Source organism: Passer domesticus, chromosome 10, assembly GCF_036417665.1.
Source record: "Passer domesticus isolate bPasDom1 chromosome 10, bPasDom1.hap1, whole genome shotgun sequence".
In the NCBI taxonomy this organism is placed as follows: Eukaryota; Metazoa; Chordata; class Aves; order Passeriformes; family Passeridae; genus Passer; species Passer domesticus.
Window position 1 is genome coordinate 9043469 of NC_087483.1, and position 12969 is coordinate 9056437.

The window sequence follows — 12969 nt, forward strand, 5'->3', positions numbered from 1 at the left end:
GAAAAGACATTAAAAGACAAGCTCGCTCCAGGAGTTCTGGTCCTGGCTTATGTAGATGGAGAAGGTGCCAGTGCTGATCTAATCTGACAAAACCACGGATGTGTGATGGATTTACTGTCTGCCCAGCATAGGAAGTGCCTTGCAGCTCTCCTGGCCTCCAGTGAGCAACCTTTCCCTCCTCTTCCCTGAGGAGTTCTAACTGGCCCAGCTGTTTCTAGTGTTTGTGGCCCAACTGTGTTACTCCTAGACAAGGAAGGGAGCAGAAGGTTTTCCATGCCTTTCCATCTCTGCATAGGCATTCGTATTTTGCAAGTGGTTGTTTATCTGCCTGGATTGAGAAGGAAGGTTTTTATGTCTAGTGCTGAAAATGTGACATTCGAAGTCAAGCACAAATATGAAGGGTATTAGGCAGTTCTAGCTGACCTTGGCAGTCCTCATTGGCAGCTGTTGCTGACACTGGGTTCCCTTATGCAAACTGATGTTGTCCTTTTAAACCTTGGACTTCTGGTTTTTCCTCCTTTTTATTTTGTCCTTCTGATTAGATGAAAGAATGTCCCACAGTGTGCCCATCCCAGAAAAAGGACTAGTTAAAGGGCTAAAGGTCTGTCCCCCAGTGATGTACACAAAGCCCATGATGTTCCCATCTCCCAGATGCGGAACTATTCCTTTTCCATGACACTAATTTCTCTGTGGAAATAGGAAATACCTATTCTTAGGTATTTTTTTATCCCTTAGAAAAACAAGGTTCTCTTCCCCCCACATCTGGGTAAGCATGGCTTACTATCCTTTTTTGTGTTCCTAGAGATTTTGTGGCATGTGATTATGTTAATGAAGCTATTTAAGACTGTCCAAGATATTTGGGGTTTGCAGGTTGTCCATCTTCTTGCCAACATTGTCAGGGCCTGAATATGCCCACAGAGAGAAGGGAAATAAGTTAATAAGTTACTCTCTCCTTTCCTCCTTCAAGGCTGAGTTCTCTGGTCTCATACCCTTTCTTTAAGAAAGTAGTATTTAAATTCCCCTTAGTCACGATTCTTCACTGAAATAGGTTGTGGAGAGAACACAGCTTGCTGTTTGGCTCTTGGCTCAAAGGTAGAGAGAAAACTTAATTCTGCTTCATCCCCCACATCTGTTCTCCTGGCTGCCAGATCAAGTGCTGGAATTACTCCAGTGCCCTCTCAGTACAGCTGGGATACCCATCCAGAAGGGCTGAGCTGCTGCAGAGCAATGCTTCCCAGTGTGGTATCATCTCATTCCTGCAGTGCTGCTTGATAAAATAGGTTATTAGTTCTCACATGATGTGTCCAGTCATGCCCACCAGTTGTCACCAAGGAAGGACCTGTCCCACCTCTGTTTCCTGTGTTTTGCCACAAGTTCCATCTTGGCATTTGCAGAGGACTGCTTTAGTGAGGTTTGCTAGCACTATTCTCTTCCTTTATTTAAGTGTAATGACTGTTTCTCTTAATAGGTGTGTAATTATCCAGCCCTGTTAATGATCTTGCTTTGGCCAGAAGGACTGTCAGACAGTGACTTCCTTGGGTGCAACAACTGTGCTCCTGCCCTTGTATCCCTGTGATAAGTATCAGCGACTTGCAGCCAGTTTGGAGCAGGTCTGAGGCACGTGGGACAGCTATCCCACTTAATTCAAGAGAGTTGGAAAGCATTTGGCACCTCTTCTAGTAGAGCCAGCCAAAACTGAACGCTTCCACAGGAATAAAACACTAATTACACAATAGCAAGTGACAGCCTGCTTCCTTGCTGGGCAGGACACAAATGCGAGATCTCACTGGACACTTCCCCTCATCATACAAATGTTTTGTTGCACAGCTTTTTGAAGGGAGGGCATTGCTCCTCACCAAAATGCTCTTTTCCTTCTAAGCCATGACCAGAGAAGTCAGGGGAGCTCCAGCAACAGTGTGTGGTCCTGAAAGGATTTGAGGGCAGAAGCACCGTGTTGTCTCTAAAGATTAGGTGTATTTTTAGGAAGAAAGTTTGAATTCCAGATGACAGAATGTTGCAAACACGCTCTGGATAAGAAGAACTGTTACTCTTTCATTTTGCAAAGTTTCCTCCTAGCCCCTGCTCCAGTTCAACTTTGTTCCTCTCACCTGTTAGCTCAGTAGCCCTTGGGCAGAGTTGTCAATAGTTGGATGACCATCACAAAAAAGGGTTTTCTCCTGCCCAGAGATAATCCACTTACACCATTGTAAAATCAATTTTGTTTGTTTCCATTGACCAAGATTTTTGAGAATCCATCTGGCATGGAATGGCTTTGCTACCCCATATCTGTGCAGTTGAAACTGCACCTTTCAATCTTAAAGAAGGTTGATAAATGACAATATTTCTGGATTATTCCTGGAAAAAAAAAATCTAGTTGTTACTGCAATTTTCAAAACCCCAAATTTCCTTTCAGAGGATGAATATCTATTAAGCTAGGATGAGCTCCAAGTGTAATTTTCTGGATAAGCTGTATTGAACTTTTGTAAGGTACTAAATATATCATTAATGAATTGGCATGTCTCAATTAACCAGTTCATTTTTCAGAGCCAACTTGGAAAAGAAAATATCATCCAGACTCCAAGCAGAAGGAACACTAGGTGTGAACAGCATGATGTATGATTGTGTCAGGCTTATATGGGTCAAAAAGCCTGAAATGAAGGGAGTTCCCTCCTGGGGAAAAATACCTGATGACTTGGTGGTACAAAATACCCCGTGAATAAATATTGCCATGACTCACACAGTGTTGTACTTCCCTGCATGTAATCAGGACAGCCACTCAAGGAGGAAACTGGGAACTGCCTAACTAGGAGTAATGGAATTGCACCTGGACAGAGTTTTCTCTTTGGGGAAGTCAAGTCCACTGAAGAAGATTACAATTTGAAATGAAAATCATGATACTTCAACTTGCACTGGGTGAGGTCCAGCAGTAGCCATTTGGATTCAGTCCTGTTCTCCAAATGAGCATGTGAAGTGACTCCGAGACTACAGGCTCTTGATGTCAGTCTGCCAGTTCTCTAAACCAGTAGCAGGCTCTCAGACCTCGAATTTGAGGATGCCCTTCTTTTTATTTACAGCAACAGTCTAAGCTCAGCTTTTTTTAGTGTGGTAGGAAATGGACAATCTGAGCAATTCTTCAGCCTCCTTCATTGCTGAGCTTGTTTTTTTGCAAATTGCTGAGAATGCCACGAAAGGAAGAAACATTGGATGTGTTTGAGATGGGTTAGAATTCGGACAGTCCTGAATTCTGAAGTGCTGATGCCCAGGACAGATGAAATTCCAAGAGTTCTCTCTATTTAAGTTTTTGAACTGTGTTTAAATCAACCCTTACATTTATGCATTATCTGGATATTTAACACATCTTTTTAATGTCTGCACGTATGCTGGAGGAAGCAATCATTGAGGAAATCCTTCCAGTTTGTATTTGCATATCAGAGTAAATGTCTTATGTAAAAATAAGAATTCAAGTAAACAAACATGGGGTAAGGTTTACTTGGACTGCTCTCCCTGATGAGCAGGTACAGGGAAATTGAATTCATTTTATAATGGCAGAGTGATACCAATTTAAATGCAGCAAAAGCTGAGGAGTGGCAAGTGATGGTGAAGCAGAAAGAAGATCTCGTGGGAGCTTATTTGAACTCTCAGATTTTTTTGACATGCATATCCTTCCATCAAAGCCAATCTGAAAAACAGCAAACTTTGAAAGCGTTGGGGATCACACCTTAAATTTAAAATGCCTCAACAGAAATAAGTTGCAGTCTACTGATGTGTCAGATCACCTTTGCTGCCTGTAGTGGATGTACAGCCACAGGGCCTGTTAATGAAATGGCTCTGAGATCTTCTTAAAGAGTTGAAATTAATGGTTTGGTTTCCTTAAATGCTGAGGGCCAGGTACTCCCCATGCTAGAATGCCTAGCTGGGTGTGCAGCACTGAAGGGAGTTTTTTCAGGTGTTTTTAACCCCCAAAAGCTCAGCTTTAGGTCTCTGAGAATCCTGACTGCTGTGTGTGTATTTGACTTGATGTTTGAATGCAGGGGCCCAGGAAAGCAGTCCTGCTCTTCATGGGGGCTAGGGAAATCCACACATGCCACATGTGTTCTGCAAACTCTTTTCCATGGCTGTGTTTTAGTGGTGCTGCATTTAGGGATTCCTTCCATTTCCAATGCCCTTGGTGAGCACCTGCTGATTGTGCAGGTGGAGGACTTTTGGCAGCATTTAAGAAAAGCAGAATAAAATGTCTGAATCAGCAGACACCATTTTGCTGTGGTTTTTGTTGCTGGAAGTTGATCCTTGAGCTTCCCTGTTGAAAAAAGGATTTTCAGCTTCCAAAATATTTCTTCAGTTACCCTGCTGGGATCTTAGAACAAAACGAACAATTGCATCAATTACAGAAAGAAAAGCAAGTTCTGGATTGTGCTCCTGGAAATCTCGACTTGTAAATGAACAGCTTTTGTGCAGTAATCACTGGTTTGATGACTCATAAAAACACACAGGAAAAGCAGCCCTGTTGTCAGGACTCCCACATACACAGGTGAAACCTGCCTTAAGTATTGTTTGAACCAAGATATGGCCTGCCTTGGAATGCCGTTGCTATTATTGTTCCTCTTGTCACAAGCTATAATTTTTGGTGACACAGGTCTCTTTTAGCAAGAGAAGAACTAGAATTAAGAACACAAAGGGGCTTCCTGCTCGTTGGGTGTGTAAATAACAGCTGTCTCTCTTTCTCTCCCTGTTTCCACTTTGGATTTGCTGCAGGTGCATAGGGCCACACCTGGAGGACTGCATTGGGCTGATGGATAGGTACTGGCTGGGTGCTGGCTGCCTGTGTGTCTCCATCCTGCACGTGTGGACAAGGGCGCATGCCTGTGCATGTCCTGGGGCGTGGCAATGACGTGGTTTGTTCTGTAATTGCCTGCAGGTGTAGAGGCCCAGCTAGTCATGACTGCATTTTCTATCCATGGACACGGCAGTCCACTCTGCCACAGCACGCTAGGTAACATCCCCACCCCATCCTTCACACCTGCCCGCCACTGGAATGTCATAGCAGCCAGTTTGAACACACACCCACCATGGATTCTGGGAGATCTGCCTCTCTACATCCAAATTTGCTTTCTGTTTGAAAGCCAATTAGATATTCTGCTCATTTAGACAGATTTTTAAATTTGTTTTTATTTTTAGCTTAAATCAATAAGGATTAAATTCTGAAATTTCCTTTAAGTATTCATATTTCCAGATTAAATTTTATTAGATGGTAAAATTGGAATGCACTTATTTTCTCTTTGTTGGGTTTTTTTTGTTGTTATTTTTTGCTTAAGACAAAATTTAAAAGCAAATTAGTCTCTTTCTTCCATACGCCTTCCCTTGAAAAAACAAATGTTGTAACAAAACAAAATTTCTTCCATACTTCATATAATTATTATTTGATTCTTTTTTTCATTTTCTGTTTAAAAGAAAAATTGTAACCTTGCAGCAGTTTTATTTTTCAATAATGACAATTGAAACAAATTAATGTAGGCTTTATTCTGCATTCTTTTTCATGAAATCTCTACATTGCCATTGAGTTTGTTCATTCTTAAATTCAAACTGGTTAATATGACTTCTAGGCTTTGGGATTACTCTCCTGAGCTAAGACTGGATGAAAAATGCATAAATTCAGTCAAACCCATCTCATTAAGATTTTCAATCTGAGTTTTTTTCCTTGTCTTTTTCAAAAGGTTTTAAGGTTTTAAGGTTTCCTTCCTAATTGTGTACATAATGTGAATATACCTATTTCTAGCTTATGAGGGAGAATATATTTAGACTTGAAAAACAGTGCACTATAAATGGTATCAAATGGTACATTTGTTTATTAAATCAGTATCAGTTCTGACTTAATTCATTAAGCAATGAATAAGCAACAGGAGATGCATTTTTCAATATTTCAATGTTTTGTTTTAATCTTTCCGATCTGGGATATCCAGTTTGAGATACTTCTGTGGGGCCTCATTTTCAGACGGACTTATCCAAACCAAGCTGCCCCAGTTTTAAAGGCCCCAATTTCATCAACTTTACTCAAAACACAAATACAGAAAATGTGTTATTATAATAATTATATATATATATAATGTGGTGTTATTACTATTATTTCCTTAAGTTTAAGGTCCTTATCAAACTACAGAAATGAGAGGAATTGTTTTACTCTGTTAAGTGGTTTTACTCCTGCTCCATTCAGTCTGAAGGGGAAGGCCCTCAAATGTTTCCCGTTTCCTTTGGATCTGATGGATTTTTTTTGTTTGTTTGTTTGTTTCAGCCTTGCTGAATTTATTCTAGGAAAACTACTGCACTGTGTTTAAATGTCAGTATGTATTCTTTCACTTTCAAGGCAAAGAAGGGAACTTCATAGCTCTACATTAGATTTGTGAAATTGTGGTTTGGTTGTTTTTTTTTTTTTTTATTGTGAAAATTATTCATTCTATTTGGGCTAAAAATGGGCAAAACTGCACTGGCAAAGTGACACTTTTTGTTGTAAATTCAAAATGGATGTGTTTAACTTCAGATAGAACCTTCTTCATGTCTTTTTAACAGCTGTGCACCCTCCTGAGACGTATAAATTTGAAATTAATTAATAATCAGTCTGACCCTTAACTTGAGTTTTTTCCATTGACGTGAATTATCAGTGAGTAGAAGGAGACAGGTTTTTCTGCTCGAAGTGAGAGCAGGGCTTTAACCCAAAGAAGGAATTGCTCATCTTCTCCTATTTCCATTTTCATAGCAGTGTTGCTTTCCTTTCCAGTTTTTTAGTTTGCAAATTGTTTATGCCATGATCCATTGACTTGAAGGCTTTTGTGAGAGTCTGGTAGAATAGCAAAGGAATTCTTTCTGTCGTGTTTAATCAAGAGGAATCAGATGTGCATCACATGGCTTGTTTTCCAAATGGCTGGTGAAACTTCAGTTTTTCTGCTTTAGTCCCTTCAAGTTTGTGGGTAAACAGCCTTACTTTTGGCAATGCATTTCTTTCTTCATAGTTTGGTTTTGGGGATTTTTAACCTTTAGATTTAACAGAGTTCTGTCCAAAAGAAAAGCTGCTCATGCAGCTTCCTGTATGGATTATTCCCCTAGGGCTTTGGTTTTGGTTCCACCTTCCATACCAGTCTTTCCTAGAAATTGCCAAAGCAAAGACGGAAAGCAGAGGAAGGCTGGAATTTCCTAGGATTCCCAAAGAAGTTATCCATCCTCCTTTCCTGCCACAATGCCACTCCTCCTTTTGCTACTTCCTGGCAGTTGCATTCAGTGTTTTTTGTGGTTGGAACAGCACACAATAGAACATGCCAGCATATTCTGGAGCAATCAGCAAAAACATGAGTATGTCTGCTCCCTAGAATGGGATAACTGTTGTCTAAAAGGATGATTCAAAAACTGTAAAAATAATGCTCTGTTATTCATTAAGAAAATATTCTAGAGAGTCAGGAAAGGCTGGTTCTTTTCATGTTCACCAGAAAAATTTGGCTAGTGCAGTGATTGGAGTGAGGCTGTGGACAAAGCTTTTATCTAAAGTATGAATTTTAATTGGTTTATCCTTGCTAGGCTTCATTCAAGTTAATACTAGGAGAGAAGAGATCATCAAAGGAGTGAAGTTTCTGTTTTCTGATGCATCTGAGATTGTATATCTGGAGATGTGATCAGGAGCATGTGTTGGATGTGATAGGAAAGAACCAGCACCAGCACTGATGTTCTGGTCTGAGTAAGCTGGTGTCTCTGTTTACGCCCCAAGAAAATTTCATTTACATTTCCCTTTTAACTAACAGAAACTAATTAGCCAGGCCCACTATTGTCAAGTGCTTCAATAGAATGTTGTGTAGATGTTAACTCTAATTACAATGCTGTTGCTAGTTTTGTATCCAAAAAGGATGTCCTCTCAACAAATCATCACTTCCTCAACAGCAGCAAAAAAAAAAAAGCTGGTTTTATCTGCTGCTAATGTGTACAAGAGCTAATTAACAGTAAACCCTGTGTAATGCAAGCAAATCCTTTCATAGCTGTTTTGTACCCTGTCACAGTATGACTTCAACAGAATTTCACAGCAGCTCTCAGTAGTTGGTGGGGAAGGGAAACCACCTCTAATAAAATGCTTATGTTCATGGTTTTCACGGTGCTCAGCTCCATTGCTTGGAGGAAAGCACTCCATATGCTCTCTGCTTTTATAGAATAATTATATTATTCTGCAAGGGCAGAGGATCTCTGCAAATAAGAGGGAAAATAAGATCTGTGAGTACCAGCTAAGCTATGTTACTTGATTGGTAAAAGATGCTACTCTCAAGAGACTCTTAATATGGAGCTTTCTGAAGCTGTATCAGAACAGAGCAGTTAAAGAAACAGATTTTTTTTTTTTTGAAGAATCCAGACTAGAAAAAATAGACAGTTTCAGATCCTTCCTCTGTGGGTTGCATAGATCTTCCATGTCATCAAACAGGACAAATTCACAGAATCACAGAATGAGCTAAATTGGAAAAGACCTTTGAGATTATCAAGTTCAACCTATGCCCTAACACCACCTTATCAGCTAAACCGTGGCACTGAGTGCCATGTTCAGTCTTATTTTAAACACCTCCAGGGACAGTGACTCCACCACTTCCCTGGGCAGCCCCTTCATCTTTTCTGTGAAAACTTCCAGTGCCCAACCTAAACCTCCCTGTGTCTTTGTGTCCCATTGCTGGTTGCCTGGGAGAAGGGACCAACCCCTACCAGGCTACACCCTCCTTTCAGGTTCATGAAAGAGACTCAGAGAAATCCCAGTTCTGGGAGTGACCTTGCCTCTTCTGAACTGGTTCTGAAGCCAGACCTTTGCTGAGGGTTCTTGCCATGGCATTTCCCTGGCTGGAGCTTTAGGAGGGAGTGCCTTTGGAGTACCCCTGGGACATCAATGAAAGTCACTGCAGTGATCTTGTGAGCTCCTCCAGTTTTTTACCTCTTCCACATTTTAAGACTGGCCTTCTTGTGAAAGGGTATAGATGGGTATTCCTTCTTTCCTGTTGTACAGATAGAATCCTGAAATGGGGGTTTGGGTTGGAAAGGGCCTTAAAGTTCATCCAGTTCCAGCCCCCCTGCCATAGGCTGGGACACCTTCCACCAGACCAGGCTGCTCCAAGCCCTGTTTGTTGTACAAGGAGTAGAATGTGGGCAATAAATCCATGCAGCATCTTGATATTGTTGATACTCATTGACCAAGTTCCTCAGCAGCTGCTGTTGGTTTTGATAAGAAAATTCTTTGTTTGAAAAGTTGACTAAGTTATCTTTACTTAAACTATGAGCAGAAAAAATGAGTGATGAAGGCCAAATGTGATAGATCACTGCTGAAAAAAAGAAGCAATAGGAAATGCTAATTAATAAATGGTTTATTAGAATGGAAAACAAGACACAGTGCCATTGCAGAGGTGATTGCTTTGGTTTCTCATCACCCTTGTGTTGTGGGTCTGTATTGATTTAGCTACACAAATAATATACCTTGCAGAAATAAAATTTTGCCATGGAGAAGTGACCTTATTATAAAGCAACAGTATATATCTCACCACTCTCCAATGGGTTTCTCTCATGGCTGGAAATAAGGATTTAATTTAGGTTTAATTTTGTTATAAATTAATTATCTATTATTAAATATACATTTGTAGAGCTTTCAAAATATGGAAGATGTAGGGTTGTTTAAACCTCAGTGAATAGTTCCTTAATAATTCATTAATATTTATTACATAAATCAGAACTAAAGCTTGTGGTCTTACTTCCAATCTACCTGTGCAATGTGGATTGGTTACTCTTTCTTAGTTAGAAAAATTTACATGACAAATGTATTAGAGTTGAGAGCCCAGCCCAGACTTAATTCTCTGCAATTTGGGTTACTCCTTGTGGCCTTACTCAGGTGTGAAGGAGCTGCAATTCCTGCATGAAGCAGGAGGCGCTTGGCTGGTGTTGTTTAGAGCATTTTGCTTTTCATTGCCTGTTTAACACCAGTTTTCTGGAATGATGGAGCATAGAACAGGTGATGCACATGAGAATTTGCACATTGACATTACCTTTTTGTTTTTGTTGTTTTACACACTAAAATATATGTTTACTTCTCAGTTAAATTACAATAGCTTTCCTAGCATTGGCTCAAAACTAGCAGATAACTTGTTAATGATGGTAGTACAGTTGTCTGTCAGTCCTTTTCATTTGCTTTTGCAGGAATGGAAATACCAGTGTTCAATTTGATGCTTTACTAGTGTGTAGCAAACACAATGGCAAATGAATTAAAGTAATTAAACAATCTGTAGGTTTAAAGGAATTAACGAAGTCCTGACTTCGGTGCTATCTCTGGGAAGTTGTATCTCAGCATTTACCAAGGGTGGAAGCATCACCACAAATACCAGCAATCATTCAGGAAGAGAGCATTAGGAAATGAAGCCATCAAACCAAATTATTTAATCTTACTATAATTTTTTTCCATGCTGTAAAGTAAAGTAACGGGCTGGGAAAATGTCATGTAAATTATCTGTACCTTTGGGTAGTAGTTTCAAAAAACTAAATTCAATTTCTAATGGGAAATGGGGGCTAATACTAAACTCATTCCCCATGCCTTGCCCTCTCTTTGTTAGTTCAGCTTCCTTTGCATCTCCTTTCTGTAAAGTAGAGGTATTTTACCTCTTTTCTCCCTAGTTACAGTGTTAGTGGAGAGAGTTGAACAAGAATGTAGATCCTGTACCTTCAGAGAGACTGATTGTTTTCTCAGGAATGTGTGTTAGAGAGGCTTTAGAGAAGAGCCATTGGAAATAATACCTTGTGTCTTGGAATGAAGTTTAGGAACTCAAACATCTAAAGCTTATTTTGTCTGAAAGTGAAGGTAGATTCTCCTCTAGAACTACACAGGTAAGAAGACAAAGTTTGGTTAAGGGTGGCACTAAGTCTAGCAGACTGAAAAGGAGAGTCAGGTGCCTGTGAGGTATAAAATGGGTGAAATCTGAGACATTCAGAGCAGCAAAATGCCAGTGCATTTCTAATGAAGTTATTGATTCCTGAAATGATTTTCTGTGGTGATGTTCTCTTCTCCAGCCCTAGACTTGTGAAATCAGGACTAGGAATTTTTTCCTCCAAGCAAGATGAGTTTGTGTTGAGCTTGGAGGCAAGAGGGTGGTGTAGCTCCTCCTGCCATGGGACAGGACACATCAGTGTCTGTGACAATAATTTCCAGCTGTGATCAGCTCTTGGCTCATGGTCTAAGCTAGAATGTCTTTTGAATTTTGAATTAGAGTACTGAGTTGGACAGAGACAAGTAAATCCAGCTGCTGAAACCTGGACTTTGGCTCCTGTCAGCTGTGGGTGAGGCACAGAGTTCCACATGACTTTACACAAGATTTCTGTTTTGTTCACATGTGCTTGCTCATTAGCAGTTAGGTCAGGTAAAATTCTGAGTTTTCAGACTGTCCTTTGCTGAGAGAGATGAGAAACTCATTCAGATCTTATCTGTACTTTTGTCAAAAAGCTTCATGCTTTTTTTTTTTTCCCAATCTGATGTAAATTTTTAATGACACCATTTTCACTTGCTGGTGAACAAGATCTTTTGCAGACATATTGGCTGTTTCATCAATACGAGATAATGTCGAAAATAATTTCTGTCGTTATCTGAGATTGAACAAATGATAAAACAGGCAAGGAAAGATTATGGGATAATGTGGAGAGCAGGTGCTGGCTAGTTCTGATTGAGCTTTTCTTTGGCAGAGGGTTTTGAGGAGGTAACTCTGTATTTGCCTGTTGTGGTACATTTCTCACCAGAGCTGGTAGTTTCTCATACTAGAGAGTTGTGGCATTTATGCAGAAATCTGAGAACAAATACTACCTCATCCTCAGGACAAGGGCCAAGCTTTGGTTAACCATGGTCCAGTCATGATATAATCCCTGATTTGTCAATGATACAAAGTTTTTCTAGTAATGCCTAAAGGAAAACTCTCTGAAATGCAATCAACTTTTGTAAGAAAAAGTGTGAATTTTTTCCTCATACAACTTGTCTTTGACTCCCAGTACTCTGTCTGTGATATAGTGTGTGCTTTGGAAACACAGGATTTCAAAGCAATACCCCAGTGTTGGACACCTCTTGAAGTGCTCACTTGGATTGTTGTTACATGTTCTTATTGCATTCGCTGTTCCATTTTAACTCTAGTTCTCTGCTTGTAAATCCAATGTTGTTTAGATGTGTCACTGAAATTAGGTAGTACAGGTATGTCTTAGAAGGCACAGAAGCTGTAAAGCACCATACATGGGTGAAAAGAAGTGGTGACAGCAGAAAAGTAGAAGGAAGCAAAAGGATGGAAGTTGCAGTTTTATTAGTTGCCATTTCTTTTGCTCAAGTTAATCCTGCAAGGTTTGAATCTGTAGGCCTGATGTCAGTGTAGGTCTGGAGGATGAAGAGGACACAAGACACTGCAGTCTCTGCTTTTGGTAATAAAGTATGTTCATCTGCAAGTTGGTCAGAAAATAATGCTGGGGACACGGACCAGGGTGTGCAGATCCTGTAGGCTGGTTGGTCAGAAGCAAAGAAACTGCAGTGGTCTGGTAGATGGGAGGGAAGATGTGTAATTCCAGAATTACACATGTAATTCAGCAGCATGGCAGTGGCTAAACCCATCTCCTCCAAGTTCCCAGCAGGCTTGCATCAGCTAGGGGGAAATTTTCAGTTCATGGGTGTCTGTATCCATGGGCATTGCTCTGCCTGAGTGAATAGCCTTCCTTAAAAAATATGTGCAAATTTCAGAAGTAAATCACATCTTTCCCTGCCCCTAATGGACCGATGAAGGGAAAAAATGAAAAGGTAAAAAGTATTCCTGCATTAAAATGGACTACTAGTTGTTAATATGCATAGTCTCAATCACAGCAGGGATAATAGACAAAGAACAGACTGAAGAGATAATATCTGTGCTTTAAATCTGTCCCATCTCCCATAGACATTCTTTTCCCTCCCTCGTGGCAGTG

The 12969-nt window shown here is 40.2% G+C and overlaps 1 protein-coding gene across 5 annotated transcripts in view; it reads left to right on the plus strand.

The window, feature by feature from the left end:
• ERBB4 (erb-b2 receptor tyrosine kinase 4) overlaps positions 1-12969 on the plus strand; it is a 578878-nt gene that overhangs the window by 437693 nt on the left and 128216 nt on the right. For all 5 annotated transcript variants that reach the window (XM_064433627.1, XM_064433628.1, XM_064433629.1 and 2 more), the window contains exon 16: positions 4916-4990. In XM_064433627.1, the coding sequence (XP_064289697.1) occupies positions 4916-4990 (75 nt within the window). The remainder of the gene's footprint in view (positions 1-4915; positions 4991-12969) is intronic.